The sequence below is a fragment of the Mustela nivalis genome (genome assembly GCF_964662115.1).
Source record: "Mustela nivalis genome assembly, chromosome: 16".
Taxonomy (NCBI): Eukaryota; Metazoa; Chordata; class Mammalia; order Carnivora; family Mustelidae; genus Mustela; species Mustela nivalis.
In genome coordinates, this window is record NC_139035.1 from 28,373,988 (window position 1) to 28,392,600 (window position 18,613).

General features: G+C 43.1%; 1 protein-coding gene and 1 pseudogene across 7 annotated transcripts in view; both read left to right on the plus strand.

The window, feature by feature from the left end:
- SLC9C2 (solute carrier family 9 member C2 (putative)) overlaps positions 1-18,613 on the plus strand; it is a 105,154-nt gene that overhangs the window by 80,368 nt on the left and 6,173 nt on the right. For 5 of the 6 annotated variants that reach the window (XM_082704386.1, XM_082704388.1, XM_082704391.1 and 2 more), the window contains 5 exons: positions 3,164-3,262; positions 8,771-8,938; positions 10,653-10,784; positions 17,214-17,399; positions 18,472-18,553. In XM_082704386.1, the coding sequence (XP_082560512.1) occupies positions 3,164-3,262; positions 8,771-8,938; positions 10,653-10,784; positions 17,214-17,399; positions 18,472-18,553 (667 nt within the window). The remainder of the gene's footprint in view (positions 1-3,163; positions 3,263-8,770; positions 8,939-10,652; positions 10,785-17,213; positions 17,400-18,471; positions 18,554-18,613) is intronic. The other variant, XM_082704389.1, reaches the window with a different exon arrangement.
- On the plus strand, positions 12,322-12,717 carry LOC309849536 (translationally-controlled tumor protein pseudogene; annotated as a pseudogene). Its single transcript has one exon. The product of its transcript is annotated as a translationally-controlled tumor protein pseudogene (transcript).

Below are 18,613 nucleotides of genomic sequence, written 5' to 3' on the forward strand. Positions count from 1 at the left end.
TCAAATGAGGCTGAGACCAAATAAGACGATGATCGAAAATTGACTCTTAGATTTAATAATGTACAGCTCAGATTTTTAAAAAGCCCATAGATCTGAATTTCTATGTGAAATTTCCAAATTTTAAAAAATTGGCACGAATTCAAAAATTTTCAAGTGTCATGCAGGGCAAACAAAATACATCCTTGAATTAGATATGACCCATAGGCCAGTGTGTGACTTTGGTTTTAAACGGCTCTTGTATGAATTACAAGGTTTATGATTTTTCATCAACCTGTTAAAACCTCTGTTAGATTTTTAGAATTAGGAGAACTCTGTGACAAGGAATGATGTTTGCTTTACCACAAATTTCGTTGTACCATACTTTGTGATCTAGGCATATATAAGGATCTAGGATATATAAGGCATCTGTTTGTCCATAATGAGGATATTTTCCTTGTTTTCTAGAAAGACAGCAGTCTTAATGAAGTTCTGCTGGGTTGATTCCTTTCTTGCTTTACTAACATTTTCTTCATGCCAGAAATTTTTAAATTTTTCTTTTGAAATTGATTTCAAATTTACTTGAATTAAGACTCCTTTGGTTTTGGGGCACATGGGAGGCTCAGTTGGTTAAGTGTCTGCCTTTAGCTCAGGTCATGATCCTGGGGTCCTGGGATCAAGGCCAAAACTGGGCTTCCTGCCCAGCAGGGAGTCTGCTTCTTCCTCTCTCTCTCCCTCCCCGCTCATACTCCTTCCTGCTCTCTCTCAAATAAATAAATAAAATCTTAAAAAAAAAAAATACTCCTTTGGTTGCAAGTAACAGAACTAGCTTACGCAAAGGGAAAGTTGACTGAAAAGACAGTGGGATGGTGTGTAGAAGATGCTAAGAAAGGGTTAGCTAGCTAACAGTGGGTGTGGTGGGATTCAGGCCAGCTCGGGAGTATCATTGGTGGGCATCTGTGGACCTTTCTTCTAGCACTTGGATATCATGCTCATTTCTCAATTCCCAGACTCTTTGTCTCTCGGTTCAAATTCTTGAGGCAGAAATCTAACAGGCTTGGATCTGATGTCCTGCTTTGGCGAGAGCAAGTGTGGCTGCAAGAAGGGGAGGAAACCTGATGGGATGGCCAGGGGCCGTAGGGGATAGTTAAGAGAATAGAGCTCAAATAAATGGGAGTGGGAGGTGGGAGTTGGGCTTGGACTGGGAGGAAGGTATCTCAAAAATGTTTCTTATAATTTGCATTCTGTTTAGTTTTGTTAAAATCCAATTTAAGCTAAAGTTAGAGGGGCTCCTGGGTGGCTCAGTGGGTTAAAGCCTCTGCCTTCGGCTCAGGTCATGATCCCAGGATTCTGAGATCGAACCCCGCATCAGGCTCTTTGTTCAGTGGGGAGCCTGCTTCCTCCTCTCTCTCTCTGCCTGCCTCTCCGTCTACTTGTGATTTCTGTCTGTCAAATAAATAAATAAATAAATTCTTAAAAAAAAAAAAAGATAAAATTAGAATTTGGTTCTTTATAGGTAGTAATTTTCACAAGTGTAATTAATTAACTGACCATCCAGCAGTGAATGGGGAGGAATGGGAAACCCATGAGAAGAAGATAACTCTATAAATTAGTGATTCACACACACCTGAGGTGAACCTGTCACTGGGACACAACCTCCTTCTGTCCCTAACTTGCCATACCTCTGCAAGGCTGTTGGACTTTCGTTACCCTCTTACAGGCTTCTCTCAGTCTGAGTGCCCTCTTTCCTTCATATTTTGGTTTTTGATAGACATTTCAATTGATTTGACCAGGATAAACATTGTGATGAGTTAGGAATAAACAGGCATTATTCTCATTAGGGACCGCCCAGGGATTATGTGACTAACAGGGAACTCCACACAGCAGACAAAAGAAACACCCCTTATTTTAGACTATAATTTCAATCTAAATACTCCTCCCTCCTTTCATCCTCCAATTGGTGTGGTTAATTAAAAACACAAAGGTCTATAACAATAAGCCAGACGTCAATGGTAGAAAACCGAGGTCTGAATAATACAGAAGCTGGATATTTGGCTTTAGGGGATTTAAAAAAAAAAAAAACACACCACTGTGAAGTCATCAGTGCCTGTTTCAATGCTGTCAAATAATTCAGAATAACACGAAGTAAAAAGTGAAAACTTGTCACTTAGCCCACACTTAGAGATAATCTCTATGAGTGATTTTGAAATATGTTTCCTACATATCTTTGTAAATTGCAAATCTATCCCTCTGATTCTCCAGTTACAAACCCTTCAGTGGCTCCTCCTTGGTTTTGGGGATAAGCCCAAACTCTTTAAAGTGCCTGTGAGGAACTTCAAGGTCTGACTCTGGGGTTACCTCTCCGGTCCTTTCCCTACTGCAGCTGCCTGACAACTTTCACGAGCCCTGGCACTTTTGCCTTAGTGGGCCTCTTGCCCCATCAAAAAGTACAAAAAATTATACTTTATGACCGTGTTAGTATAAAGATGAATATATTAGTGTTAAACCATTTTCCTCTTTCAGAAATTGTTTTATTCCCTTCTGATTTTAAAAGAAACCAGAATGTTGTTGTGAGTCTCTAAAGTATTGTGAATGCTATGCACTATGCCTTTGAGGCCTAATGCATAATTTAGTCTTGGTCTGCCACCCCCCCACCGCCCCCACCTCCCGTCTGAGACATACTGGGTCTTCTGCGGCTACCCCAAGGGCAGATGTTCTAATGGCCTCTGGGTCTTCGCATGTACTACATGCTCTGCCCTGAATGATATTCAGCTCATTGTATCCTGGCCATCTGTTGCCCTCAGACTTGACTCTTTAAAGTCTTCCCTGGACACCCAAGACAGGGTACCTTGGCCTTTCTGGACTTCTCCAGAGCACCCTATCTTTGTCTCCATTGTCGGAAGTATCACACTTTATTAGAAACATCTACTCAACTGAACATTTATTGAGTAATTCCACCAGTCACTGTGCCCAGTGCTGATCACAAAGTCGACAGTTTGCTTGCTTGTCCCTTTCTTTCAAAAAAAACTGATGAAGCATGTCCCCACGTTATAATTCATTAATAAACCAGAGAATAGAGACAGTGCGTTTTTGTTTTTGTTTTTTTTCTACTTGGAAACCATTTTAACTTTAAAATCTTATTTCCATTTAGAACATTTGTGTTGACTCCTTTTTATTTTTCTTACAGGAAAGAGCCAAACTTGCTTATTTTGACTACGGAGATGTCATTTGTAGAGAAGGTGAAATGCCGCAAGGAATCTACTTAGTTATTTCCGGAATGGCAATTGTGAGGGACTATTTATTCTTTGCTGAAAATGTATTTTTGAAATATATGATTTTAATACAAGGAGACATTTAGGAACCGGGAAAGTTTTCAATTCTTTTTAAAAGATATATTTATTTATTTTGAGAGAGAGAGAGAGAAAACACAAGTGTGAAGGGGGGGGTGTGGTTTGTGCAGAGGGAGAAAAAGTCAGAGTCTGTGCTGAGCAAGGAAGCCCAAATGCCGCTTCAGGACCCTGAGATCATGACCTGAGCTGAAATCAGGAGTCAGATGTTTAACTGACTGAGCCACTGAGGGGCCTTGAAAGTTTTAATTTTTTTTTTTTAATTTATTTGACTGAAAGAGTGATCTCAAGTAAGCAGAGAAGCGGGCAGAGAGAGAGAGGGGGAAGCAGGCTTCCCGCTGAGCAGAGAGCCCGACGAAGGGCTCAATCCCAGGACCCCGAGATCATGACCCAAGTCGAAGGCAGAGGCTTTAACCACCAGGCGCCCCGAAAGTTTTAAATTTTTTAACATAATTTCTGAATGAAGCCATTTCTGCTCAGAGTGAAGACTATAGCTGAAGGGTAAGACCCAACATCTGAAAGGTGCTTCCCATTTAGCAAAATGCTTTTAGAGTCATTACTTATTTCTTGCAGCAGTCCTGGGAGGAAGTGGTTTTTTCCATGATGTTCAGATAAGAAATGCAATACTTGGAGTGGCTGATTATCTAAAGGAAATGAGAGTCAAGAATGAGGGGAGGGCCTGGTGGCTCAATGGGTTAAGCTGCTGCCTTCGGCTCAGGTCATGATCTCAGGGTCCTGGGATCGAGTCCCGTATTAGGCTCTCTGCTCAGCAGGAAGCCTGCTTCTCTCTCTCTCTCTCTCTCTCTCTGCCTACTTGTGATCCCTCTCTGTCAAATAAATAAATAAAATCTTAAAAAAAAAAAAAAGAATGAGGGGATAGACTGCGATGTCAGATCCTTCCAGAGGTCAAATCGAATGAGGACTGAAATTACAACCTTTACTGCAACAAAAGGAGGCTTTTGGTGACCAGAGAGAAAGATGTTAGTAGAGTGAGGGGAACAAGAATCCTTTCGAGTCTGAATGCCAGTAGCTGAATACATGGTGAGCCCCAGCTTATGGCCCAAATAATTCCTAGGCCTTGAATGATACTTATCAGTGACATACCATTATTATAGTCCATATAACGTATTTGGCTTTCTATTTTTTGAAAGGGGTATTTCAGGCCTTAAAAATAGCCAATTGATTATGGAAATAAACTATTTTGATAAATATTTATTTTGATATAAAACTTATTTTGATAAATATAATACACGTGTATTGCATTTTTAAATTTTTAAATGTTCATTCATTCACTCAACAAATGTTTACTTCATTACTACCCTGCCGCAGGCACTGTTCATTCTAGACACGGGGAATTGACCAAAGGGACAAAAATCCCCGCCTTCTTAGAGTTCACTTTCTAGCAGAGGCATGGAAGGCGATGGGACAATGAGCAAAATAAATAAGTTAAGTGTACAGTATGTTAGTGTTAGTGTCCGTGATCAAAGGAGTGAGACTGATACAAAGCGAAGGTCAAGCAAAGCTTTATTTCGCTCCAAGTATAGAGACTCAAACTGACCGTCGGGGCCACCTCTTACAGAGAGAGGGAGCCACTCCCAGCCTCACAGACTAACTTTTATAGAGCAAAGGCCATGTGGTTGGGTCTGGCCACACACAGGGAGCCAATGAGATTGCAACACGCAGAGAAAGCTGCACAGTCATGCTAGGTCACACACAGGTGGTCAGTTGAACTACAATTCACCCCATAGTAAGCTATTTGAACTAGTCTATCACCTTGGTCAGAATTGGCGCCCAAAAGGCACCCAAAAGGCAGGGCCCACACTCCTTGGTAGCTAGGGAGACCGTATGCTCTCTCTAGTGATTGGATGTGTCCACCTGGCCCGACTCATCTCCGCATCCCAGCTCTGTTATCTCCACCTGACCTGACCCACCCTTGTATTAGGGCTTTGTTATCAGGGACTGGTCGACTATTTTTTACTGGTTTCCCGGACTTGCTTTTAAGTAAGTTGTGGGGGGGGGGGGTCAGTTTAAGTTTTACTGCATAAACAACAAAATCACTGTTTAACCAAGATGAGATCGCCCTGGCTGAGTAGGCCCTTACATTAGAAGTGATTTGACAACTAAAGATTACAACTAAAGTTGTAATTTTGTAAAGGGTGGTCAAACGGCAATATATTACGACATTTAATCCTTATAATAGCCTTATTTTTCACATGGGCAAACTGGTGCACAGACAAATTAATTCACTTGTCTCCCAAGGGCACAGAGTAAAAGGTCAAGAAGGGCTTTGAACCCATGGAGTTGGCCTCAGTATCCATGTACTTAGACATTATTTTATGCTGCTTCCAGTAGAATCCTTGTGCTATGCTCCTTTAGAATCAAAACAAAAATACACCGCTACTCGTATTTTTTAAATATGTCAACTCGAACTTTTAGAAGCTGCAACATACATTTCCCTTTGGGGAATCTTCCTGCAATGACTGACCTAGTTAATTCTTCTTAAGGAGTAAGTCCAACAGTATTCCGCTGAAGATGTCATGTTGGTGTTCAACTGATGCCGTGCAACGCAGCATACATCTAGTGGCTTAGAGTGGCTAGTTTCTCAGAGTTCTTAGTTCAGCAGTCCTGGTTTCTCTCCTTGAGTCTCACAAGGCCAATAACAGAGGGTTGGCAGGGTAGCATTCCCTTCTGGAAGCTCCGAGGGCAGAACCCATTGCCAGATTCTCTGAGGTTGTTGATAGAATCTAGTTCCGTATGGCTATAGGACTGACGTCCCTGCTTCTTTGTAGGCTGTCAGCTTGGACCTATCTCCAGCTCCCAGGGTCCTAGGATAGAGTCCCGTATTGGGCTCTCTGCTCAGCAGGGAGCCTGCTTCTCTCTCTCTCTGCCTACTTGTGATCCCTCTCTGTCAAATAAATAAAATCTTAAAAAAAAAAAAAAGAATGAGGGGATAGACTGCGATGTCAGATCCTTACGCAGGTCAAATAGAATAAGGACTAAAATTACAATCTTTACTTAAACAAAAGGAGGCTTTTGGTGACTGTTAGGTCTCCCCCAAAATGGGTACCCCAATAATGGGTCTGTGATTAAAGGAGCGAGACTGATACAAAGAGAAGGTCAAGCAAAGCTTTATTTCACGCCAAGCATCAAGAAGCAGACCGACCTTCCGCTGCTCCATCCCTGCAGGCGGCGCCATCCCAGAGCCGGAAGTACTGCCAATCCCTCTCTTGATGCCCCCTCTCTCTGATCGACTCTACTTCCTTTTCTGCCAGTTGAGGGCTCTTGTGACTAATTCCTTGGGCCCACCAAGATTATCCTGAGCGGTCTCTCCAAAGTCTGTTGATGAATGACCTTCATTGCATCTGCAAAGTCCCTTCCCCCAGGACACCTAGATTAATGTTTGAATAACAAAGAGATAGGAATCTTGGAAGGACTTCTTTAACGTCTGCTGGTAGATATTATCTTCTTTTCTTCGTTTGTAAAAAGCAGAGACATTGTTCATTACTCATAGTCTTTGAACTGCATTCAAAATCAAATTAGAAAAATGTCAAAGCCCTTGGGAAGCGTGAATGCCTCTAAATATCTCAAGGGTAATCACTTGGCAGGGGGCAGTTTCACAGCAACTTCTTCAGTGACCCTTTGTTCCCTGTTTCTTGTGTCCTGAACAATAGCCTTCCTCTTAGATGTTTACAGCTAAACTTTCTGAAAAATTCTGTAATCCTTCTGGTTGATTCCAGCAGCTTCCTCCTGAAATCTGATAGCATTCTTATTTCCCCATCCTTGCCTATCTTCCTTTCCTGAAGTGATTCAGTCATACTTTATTCACCCTGGAAACTTTTTCTGTTGATGGCCCATGGAAATTATTATTTTTGTAATCTTTACCACCAACATGGGGCTCAAACTCAGGACCCCGAGATCAAGAGTTACAGGCTCTATGGACTGAGCCAGCCAGGTGCCCCGCTCACCACCATGGAAATTATTTTAGAGGATTTTATTTATTTATTTATTTATTTATCTATCTATCTATTTATTTATTTTTAAAGATTTTAATTTATTTATTTGACAGAGAGAGACACAGTGAGAGAGGGAACACAAACAGGGGGAGCAGGAGAGGGAGAAGCGGGCCTCCCGCTGAGCAGGGAGCCCGATGTGGGGCTCAATGTGGGGCTGGATCCCAGGGCCCTGGGATGGTGACCTGAGCCCAAGGCAGATGCTTAACCACTGAGCTACCCAGGTGCCCCTTTTCTTAAGCATTTTAAAGGGTGACAAAGTTGATGGAAATCATGGCTGGCGTATTAATTTCTGGCACCTGATTTCTGCATCCATAAAATCAAAGGTCTTCTTCCACCCCAGACACTGGCCCATTATGATAAAAATTTCTAATAATGATGAGGGATCAGAAGGCAAGTTGAGGACAAAGCAGAAGCTGACACCCCACAACCCTCCCCCATGGGACATATGTGACATTCCTCATGCACTTCTGACTGCCTTAAAGCTAAGGAAAGGAAAAACAGTTAACTGATAGAGATCATAATCCTGCAAGACCTGAGTCTCCCTCAGTTTACAAATATTTTAGCAATCTACAAGAATAAAGCATTTCTATCAATAGCCTAGCTTCCCGAAGGAAATTAGATATAATTAAATGTCCTTAAAACCTGCAGCTCATTGACAAATACTTGAGGCGGGCAGAGTAGAAGCTCCAGACTTATCTTAATATTGGGACGAATCATAATGCCTTGTGAGGGAAAAACAACTTTAACTTGACAATGGCAAGTAATCCAGTGAGTCTTCTTTAACATATGAAAACCCTTTTGAAGTCTTCCTTTTCCTTACCCCTCCAACCCGACAGTTTATTATCAGTCACCCTGCACAGCCCCAGGCAGCTTCTCTTTCTGCCCACCGGTCCTGTCCCTGTGCTTTAATAAAACCATCATTTTGCACCAAAAACATCTCAAGAATTCCTACTTGGTCGTCGGCTACTGACCGCACCCCCACCTAACCTCACCTGTATTCTAAAACCCCAGCTAATAGACTCAGAGTGGATGGCTGCATTGGTTGCAGACTGCAATCAGTACTTTTGGTGGGATTTTTATAGAAGGAAGGTACGAGTAAGTGAAAGACACCCCCCCCCCCCGTCGTTAAAGAACCTCTTGCTGTTTGCATCCTGTGGCAGTGTTGAATTCTTGGGTAAGGGGATCTGCGGGTTTTTCATAAGTAGAAGTGTTGTAAACGGGGTCATCTATAAAGATGAAGATTGGAAACAATCCTTCCCTTGGAGAGTTGAAATATGAAAGAAACTGTGACTTTTGGGGGAAGCTTTAATACCTTTTTCACACCTGAAGGCCTTCATAAAGAATCTTTTCCCTCCATCGTTAGTAATTGCAGCAAACAGTGGGAGCTCCCACGATTTGATCAAGGATTTTTAATTTTGTATTTCCCTTTTGCAGTTGCATAGTTTGCCTCCTACCTTCGGAATAGACAGTAGCCTAAGGTCTGATAGAGGGTCCAAAACCATGTTCACAGAATACTGTACCAGTGGGGACATAATTGGAGAGCTGAGCTGTCTGCTTAAACGTGAAATTGAATACACCGTCATCTGTGAAACTATTTTACAGGTAAGAACCTGGTTCTGTCTGTATTGTGGGCTATTAGTTAATTCTTTCTGAAGTACATAATGAATGCCAGCAATCTTTTCTTCCCCTGGGTTCTGATATCTTACGCAATCCGCCCAGCCAGCTATTGTGAAGTTGAGCAAAGATTCGGTGTCTCACGTCTTGGCTGTGGGACCTAGAGAGCTATTTTAACCTCTTTGTGTCTTAATGTCCTTGTTTATTAAAAGAGAGAATGTCTAACTTTGGGCAATATGAAGATGAGGGAAATTTCTAAGTGAAGATCCTGGCACGGATAGACACCCAGTGAAGGACCACCGTGTTCTGGGAGCAGTGTTTTTAAAGAACACTTGTTTTTAAACGCCCTTTCTTCCACTTCTCACTGGCTTAAGTAAGAAGTTATCTATTCACCAAATAAGTGGCCCGATATCCCACGACATGTGGGGGATTCAAACAGAAATGAGCCAGAGTTGCTGCTTACAAGGAATTCTCCAGCTTTGGGGACTGTTACATGCCATCAAGCGGGGTGCAGAGTCTTAGGGGTGCGTGGGACAGAAGGCAATGTCGCTTTGTCAGTTTCATACCGTTTCATTTCCAGAAGAGGACAGGAGGCATAATTGATTCACAAGGCTGAACTGAAGTAATTGAAGTTCATGTAGCTTAAATTCTGGAGGAGCAGTCTTCCTTATTCAGGGAAGTTGACCTCTGGAAATGAATACTGTGAATCAGCCTGTGGCTGGCACACAGGGGTCTGAGAGCACTGGCTCTGGGGCTTCCAACAGACCAGGTCTGGCCACTCGCCTGACACAATCCAGTGGCAGAGACACTAGTGGTGGTGAAACAAGACAAGAAATTTATTTCAGTGATGTCAACGCTGGGAACACAGCAAGTGAGAAACTCAAAGACTGTCCAACGTGCTGAAAATACTTCCAGGTTTAGGAAGTAAGGAAAATGTGGGGCAAAGGTGGGTACATGTGCAGGTAGGCAGCAAAGGTCAAAGAGCTCACTATCGTGGAGTCACTGGCAGGGTCTTGCTGGCTTAGGGCAGTCCTCACTGTTCACAGAGATAGTGTCCTTTCCGTCCAGGGATGCTTTGCCCTCAGAGTCTTCCTCTTTTTATTTTATTTTATTTCCTTATTTGACAGACAGATCACAAGTAGGCAGAGAGGCAGGCGCAGAGAGAGAGAGGGGAGGAAGCAGGCTCCCCGCTGAGCAGAGACCCTGATGTGGGGCTCGATCCCAGGACCCTGAGATCATGACCTGAGCTGAAGGCAGAGGCTTTAACCCACTGAGCCACCCAGGCACCACCCCTCAGGATCTTCTGCCCAAGCCAAGAGACAAGCTGGAAAGCAAAACCCAACTAGAAAGTCTGAGGTCAAAACGGAGGCAGCTAAAGTCCCTTTTCAAGCCTACTTCACCTACTGTGGCAATAAAAATAAGTTTATGTGGCTTAGTTTGTGAATCATAGCTTGTCCTGTATCATAGCTATTGACTGCTATAAATTTACTGGCTATTGCTAAGTATACACTTTATTTGAACGGTAAATTTTATTAAAACAATTTCTCCATAATGCAATGCTTTTATTAAATGGTGGAGTATCAGAATTGAACTAGATCTAACGGTAAGAGGGGCGAACTAAATCTTAACAGGCACTTATTTTCTGGTGACCTTGTAATTCATCTCTGAATCAAGTTTGTTGTTTGATATCTTGTGGTTTTAGGCTTGCTTTATCTCCCTGGAGGATTTGTATGAAGGTTTTGATGTCTTCTGGCCATCCTTGGAATATAAAATATGGCTAAAGCTTGCGCTTGGTATTGCCTATCAGTATTTTGAATCAAGTCTCAGTGATGAGGTAAGTTAAATGATTCATGTATGAATGAACTTTTATTTACTTTTTATAAAATTCATTTCATATTTTTGAGACAGAAAAAGAAAGGCTGTGTCTGACATTTAAAATGAGATTGTATGGGCACCTGGCTTGCTCAGAAGAGTGTGTGAGTCTTAATCTTGGGTTTGTGGGCTTAAGCCCCATATTGGGTGTAGAGCGTACTTAAATAAAATAAAATAAAATAAGATGGGATTCTAGAATTTTAACCACTCTCGTCCTGACTTCTTGCAGATCAATCCTCTTGTCACAGCTAATTTTCCAGGCTACCTGAAGTCATACTTTTTTAAAAAGGAGTAAATTCAGCAAATATGAAATAAGTAGATTCCCGGGAACCAAATTAGCGTTAATCAGAACGAGTTGATGAAGTTTGGTGTTTTTTTCATTGTCATTTTGCGTGTGTGTGTGTCTGGGCTTTGGCACTTAAAAAAAAAAAAAAGATTTATTTATTTATTTGAGAGAGAGAGAAAGAGAAAGAACATGAGCAGGGGGAGGGGCAGAGGGAGAGGGAGAAGCAGACTCCCCACCAAGCACGGAGCCTGATGTGGGGATTGATCCCTGGACTTGATCCCAGCACTCAGTATACCAGGACTCCAGGATCATGACCTGAGCCAAAGGCAGCTGCTTAACAACTGAGCCACTTGGGTGCCCCTAGGGCTTTGACATTTTTAAAAGAAGCCCCCTGAATGTTTTCAATGTGTATCCAATGATGAGGACCACAGCTCTAAATTCTGTCAGTAGGAAATACAAGAGGAATAACAGGTTTCCAGAGGATATAAAGGTCCCTTTTCACTAATATGCAGAAACATAATGACTTTTGCTTTCAAGCTCAAAATCCCCAGGATTATGAGGCATTTATGAGATTATGAGATTTGTGTAGGCCCAGGTAGATGGCAACTGAGTTTCCTCTTTGGGCTGGATGCATTTTGGCTGTTTCCACGACCTGAGTGAGGACTGACTGGGAACGTGTTTATTATTATAGTCTACTCTACCAAATTAATATAAAGCCTGTGCCTTTTCAAAATCTTTATTGGGGCAACTTAGACTCTTTTATGAACTTTCTAAAAATTAGTAGCTCAAGTCTGTTCTTAGGTTGGCATAATTTACCATCCATATTTGTATCCTATTTAATAATTATTTGAGCCCCTATTATAAGTTAGGAACTGGGGAAGTAACAGACCTGGAGTTCAACAATATTCATTGCATTGAGAGAGACTGGATATGAATGTTGGGTTAAAAAATTAGCATGTCTCAAGAGAATGAGGAGACAAGTCAGAGAGTAGGAGACCATATTTGCAAAATACACATATGGTAAAGGACTGTTATCCAAAATATACAAAGAGCTCTTAAAACTTAACAATAGGGAAACAAACCACCCAATTAAAAAATGAGCCAGGATTCCACCTGCCCCACCCGCAAGTGCCCTTTCAGCTGCGTGGAGCTCTCTCAGAGCTCCTGACTACTACTGAGCTAGTGCCCCTGATACTTTTCTCCAGCCATCTTCATGATCATCTACTGGAAATTCATCAACCATGATGAGATGTTCTCCAACATCTACAAGATTCGTGAGATCAGGGACAGACTGTGCGTGGAGATGGAGGAGAAGATGGCCAGCAGGACAGAGGGTACCACTGATGACTTGCTCATCAGTGGAAATGCCTCTGCCGAAGGCCCGGAGGGTGAAGGTGCTGAAAGCACAGCCATCGTTGTTGATATTGTCATGAACCATCACTTGCAGGAAACCAGCTTCACAGAAGAAGCCTACAAGAAGTACATCAATGATGGCCTGAAATCAGTCAAAGGCAAACTTGAAGAAGAGAAGCCAGAAAGAATAAACCCTTTTATGACAGGGGCTGCAGAATTAATCAAGCATGTCCGCACTAGTTTCATAAATGACTAGTTCTTTACTGGAATCTGCTGTGACCCCAAATAATTATTTTCTTTAAGGTTGGTTCAGAAATGAAAAAATGTTGGCTGTTACTTTGGGTATATCACCTTGTCATAACTGACGGCTGCCCTTCACCCATAGAACACCAGGACTTAGACAAATGGGACTAATGTCATCTTGAGCTCTTCATTTATTTTGACCATGACTTATTTGGGGCAGAGGCATTGTTTTTAAGAAAACAAAAACAGAAACAAAAACGTGTCATATAGGTTGTCTAAAAATAAAATGCATTTAAACTAAAAAAGGGGGGGCAAAGATCTTTTTTTTTTTTTCAAAGATTTTATTTATTTTTTTGACAGACACAGATTGCAAGTAGTCAGGGAGGCAGGCAGAGAGAGAGGAGGAAGCAGACTCCCTGCTGAGCAGAGAGCCCCATGTGGGGTTCCATCCCAGGATCCTGGGATCATGACCTGAGCCTCCCACTGAGCCACCCAGGCGCCCAAAGATCTTAACAGACATCTCACCAAAGAAGATACATAGATGGCAAAAAGGGGTGCCTGGGTGGCTTGGTGGGTTAAGGCCTCTGCCTTCGGCTCAGGTCATGATCCCAGGATCCTGGGATCAAGCCCCACATTGGGCTCTCTGCTCGGCAGGGAGCCTGCTTCCTCCCCTCTCCTTGCCTGCCTCTCTGCCTACTTGTGATCTCTGTCAAATAAATAAATAAAATCTTAAAAAAAAAAAAAAGGAGATATATAGATGGCAAATAAACATCTTCTACAGTCACATGTCTTCAGAAAAATGTAACGTGTGATCCCATTTTACGCACCTGTTGGAACAGCCAACAGTTGGAACACTGACAACCGCAAATACTGGTGAGGATGTAAAGCAGCCAGAGCTCTCATTCATTGCTAGTAGGAATGCAAAATGGTGCAGCCACTTCAGAAAGTTTGGAGGTTTCTTAGAAAACTGAACATACTCTTACCACATATAATCCAGTAATCCGTATCCTTGAGATGTATCCGAAGAAGTTGAAATCTTGGGGCGCCTGGGTGGCTCAATCAGTTAAGTGGTTAAGCATCTACCTTCCATTCAGGTCATGATCTCAGGGTCCTGGGACGGACCCCTGGTCGGGCTGTCTGCGTCTCCCTCATCCCCTCCCTTCCCCTGCTTGTGCTGTTTCCCTCTCTCAAATAAATAAATACAATCTTTTTAAAAAAAAAAAAAAGTTGAAAACTTAATGTTCATGCCAAAATCTGGGCACAGATATTTTAGCGGTTTTATTCAGAATTGCCAAAACTTGGAAACTGCCAACAAAGATGTCCTCTAGTAGACAAATGGATAAATAAACTGTGGCCCATCTAGACAATGGAATACGATTCAGGGATAAAAAGAAATGAACTGTCAAGCCAGGAAAAGACATGAAAAAAAAAAAAAACTTAACTGGATATTCTGAAATGAAAGAAGCCAATCTGAAAAGGCTCCATACTGTAGGATTCCAACAATAGGGCATCTGGGAAAGGCAAAACTATGGACAAAATAAAAAGACAGTGGTTGGGGCAGAAGGAATGAAGAGGGAGCACAGAGGACTTTTGGACGGTGAAACCGCTCTGCGTCATGCTGTAACAATGGATACACGTCATTACACATCTACGCATAAAATTGATAACACCAAGAGTAAATCCTAAATAAGCTATGGGCTTTGGGTGATTGTGATGCATCACTATAGGCTCATCACCTGCAGTAAGTAGAGCACCATGCTGATAATGGGAGAGGCTCTGCACGAGTGGGGGATGGAATCTACGGGAAACCTCTGTACCTTCCTCTCACTTTTGCTGTGACCCTAAAACCTCTCTAAAAACATTGTCTTAAAAAACGCATGTTGTACTGAGGAAGTCGTGTTTCTTTCACTACGTGGCAGTAATTTTCAGAAAAATTTTAGCAGAACGGTGAAAGATTTAGATTCTTTTCTTTGCTTCGCCTCTTTCTGAGAAGTAGGATACACTCAGTATGTCTAGTATGAGTGTAGTGAGAAACTCCTGGGGAGAGAATTAGGACCAACAGGTCAAAACTTATGGAGTCAGATTTGACTCAGTAATAAGGTGAATGCCTTTTCATTTTTAAAAAAGATTTTATTTCTTCAAGAGAGAAGGAGAGAAAGTGCACATGCACACTGGTGGGGGTAGGGGCAGGAGAGAGGGAAGCAGGTTCCCCACTGAGCAGGGAGCCTGACCCTGGACTCAGTCCCAGGACCCTGAGATCATGACCTGAGCTCAAGGCAGATAGAGAATCTCTATTTAACACTTTGGCTTATTTCCTTCTAGTCTTTCCCATCAAAGAAGTAGCCAATTAAGACTTAAAAATTTTAATTTTTTAATTTAGCCAATTAAAAAAGGGGATTAGAACCACTGATTAGCTTATACTGCAACCCTTCCTCTAAACCACATAACTCAAAATTTACATGCATTTAAAAATCAAAATAGCTTTTTTTTTTCTTTTTTTAGATTTCTCTCCTTCGAAAATTTTAGGTATTTTTAGTTAACTTGTGCTTTTCATGCACAGCTGAGCTGGTGTTCTCAGCAGTTGTGTTCACTTTGCCCCTTTAAAGACCCAGGTCCGAGGGCCGTGCCCTGTAGCTGTGCATGGAGATTTTCAGAGTGAGGGCACTATCCAGGAGATTCCTACCACAGGACTGACCTCTAAGCGCCTGTACTCTTTGCTGGAGCTGCTGGAACAGAGTACCACAACCTTAGTTGTGGCTTAAACCACAGAAATGTATTGTCTCAGGGTGCCTGGGTGGCTCAGTGGGTTAAAGCCTCTGCCTTCAGCTCAGGTCATGATCTCAGGGTCTTGGGATTGAGCCCCGCATCAGGCTCTCTGCTCAGTGGGGAGTCTGCTTCTCCCTCTCTCTCTCTGCCTCCCTCTCTGCCTATTTGTGATCTCTGTCTGTCAAATAAATAAATAAAATCTTAAAAAAAAAAAAAAAAAAGAAACGTATTGTCTCATAATTCTTGAGGCAAGAAATCAAATGGTCAGCAGGGTTGGTTCCCACTAAGAGCAGTGAAGGAGGGACTCTGGTCCAGGCCACTTCCTCGACTTGCAGATGACTGTTTTCATCCCACACAGAGTTCTCCCTGTATGTGTGTCTGTGTCCAAATCTCTCCCCCACCCTTTTTTGAAAGATTTTATTGACTTATTTGTCAGGGAGAAAGGCAAGAGAGAGAACACAAGCAGGGGGAGCAGCAGGCAGAGGGAGAAGCAGGATCCCTGCTGAGCACGGAGTCTGATGCAGGACTCTATCTCAGGACTCCGGGATCATGACCTGAGCTGAAGGCAGATGCTTAACTGATTGAGCTACCCAGGCAACCCTCACTTCCCCGTTTTTGTTTTTATTTTTTAAGGATTTTATTTATTTATTTGACAGACAGTGATCACAAGTAGGCAGAGAGGCAGGCAGAGAGAGAAACGGAGAAGCAGGTTCCCTCCTGAGCAGAGAGCCCGGTGCAGGGCTCAATCCCAGGACCCTGAGATCATGACCTGAGCTGAAGGCAGAGGCTTAACCCACTGAGCCAAACAGGCGACCCACTTCCCCATTTTTAAAGAAGCTCTGTGCCCAGTGTGGGACTTGAACTCATGACGCTGAGATCAAGGGTCCTGTGCTCTACCGACTGACCCAGCCAGGTGCCCCCAAATCTCCCCTATTTATTTATTTGAGAGCGAGAGACCACACTAGAGCACAAGCAGAGGAGGGGCACAGAGGGGAAGCCAACTGCCCACTGAACTTGGAGCCCCACACGGGGCTCAATCTCCTGACCCAAAGATCATGACCTGAGCTGAAATCAAGAGTCAGGTGCTTAACCGACTGAACCACCTGGGCACCTCTTCCCGTTTTTACAAGGACTAAAGTCATATTAGAATATTTGCCTACCCTACTCTGGTATGACCTCATCTTCACTTAAACAATTTCATCTGCAATGACCCTATTTCCAAATAAAGTCACATTCTAATGTACCCGGGCTCAGAATATCAACATATGAATTTGGGGGTGGGGGGTGGACACAATTCAACCCATGCATAACCGCTTCCTCCCTCCTCTGAAGACTTATTCTGAGCTTTGAAGTATGACTCAAAGCGTGTTGCTTTGTTTGGTTTTGGCTTTTTGCTATTGTTTGCTCACTTGCCCAGTGGGGTGTTTGTTTACTGGCAGGTAAAACCAAATCCACAAGGCATGGCTGACCACCTGCGAACGCTGACTGAGAGCTCCAGCAAACCTGGAAATCAGGCTGCACATCCATAACCAGGGCCACTAGGAGAAGCAACAAAAAACCTCTTGAGTTCATAATCTTGTCTGAGATCATTCTGAACTCTAAATATATTCTGTCTGTTGGTCCTAGGGTCTAAATGCCTTTTGACACCTGCAAAGAACTCAGCTCAATCAGTGAATGTGCTGCCTTCTTGATTCCATGGGTCATTTGCATGATTTATAGAAAAAAAATATAATTTTATTGTAGGACTTGGACTTTCAGAAGTGTGTGGCTTTCAATCTGGCATACGTGGAGACTTTATCCAGCTATAATGAAATGACTATTGATAATATAACCATGAAATTCGTCATTATTGTGTATGGCAGTGTCATTGATACTAAGACAGAGGTACCATATCTTGCACCTTGCATTTTGCCTAAAACCTGTGAGCAGGTAAGGACAGTTATTTCTAAAGAGTCATTTGCTTTCCATGGTGCCCCATAAGTGACTTGAAAACTCAACTGACCACCTTAAAAAGAAATGTAACTAGGAAGGACCCCGCAGTTCCCAGCCCCTTTAATGAAACAGTCAACACATGCCCAGGGCTTCAGTACCATTAAGCAGTGTGTGCCCGACATAGCAGTGAGACGCAGGGCGCTCAGGGGCCCAGAATCCACCTGCCCTCTGCTTGCCAAGCCTTTTGCCTTGGAGTGGGGCCGTGCCTCCTGGGGAACAGGGGTGCATTTGTCCCTTTTGTGGCCTTCCTGTCTTTGTATCTCTCAGTAATTCAGAGGATGACGGTAAATCTAAATGCTTTTCTAGTAGAAAATGAAAATCTCTTTAGCTTTGAAGCTAGGGGTGGGGGCGAGGCCGGGAACAGCAGGAGCAATGCTCACAGTTTGGTTTAAGACACAGGGCTTGCAGTCAGGCCTACTTGGGTTAAAAGCTGACGCCTGTGCCCACCGGTGTGTGAGCAGAGGCTAGCTGCCTTCTGACCCTCCGTTGCCCATTAGTGCGATGAGGCCAACAACAGCAGGCGTCTGGTAAGGTTCTGGTGAGAGTCCGGGGAGACGGTATCTGCTCTCTAGAGATGAGAGTTCTAATTGTTACTGGTAACCCATGTGCCTTCCTGGAGGCAGATGTCAGCGAGAGACACAGAGTGAAAGTTCTAAAAAAGAAGACAGTCCTCCCGCCTGGGAAGGCTTGAACATCAGTGCAGGGGTGGGAGTAAGCTTGTGGATTTGGGGAATTCCCTCTTTTCCAAATTGGGAATGTCCGGTCTGGTTACAAGTAAGGTGGAGAAGGTTCCTTTCTGAAGTCTATACAGATGCAAAAGGTAATTTTCTGGTCCAAGACTTCTTGAAACAACATTCAAGGGGATTGAAATGAGAAAGACGAAGATCTTAGGCTGGAAGCCCAGTTCTGGGTTCCAGCTCATTGCTTACATTGTTTGAAAACATTGGGAATGAGGCAGCTTCGCCATCAAAGGGTGCTCTTCTGACTGATGTCAAATTTTCCCTTTTAGGTTCAGGGAACTTCCGATTTAAGCAAGCTGCTGGTTGTGCAAGCGTTCGAGCCTGCCAAAAATACTGACTCCAAAGTCATGGGTAAGGGGCAGCCCGTTATTGATGGGAAAACCATGCAACATTCTCTTAATGCTAAGAAAA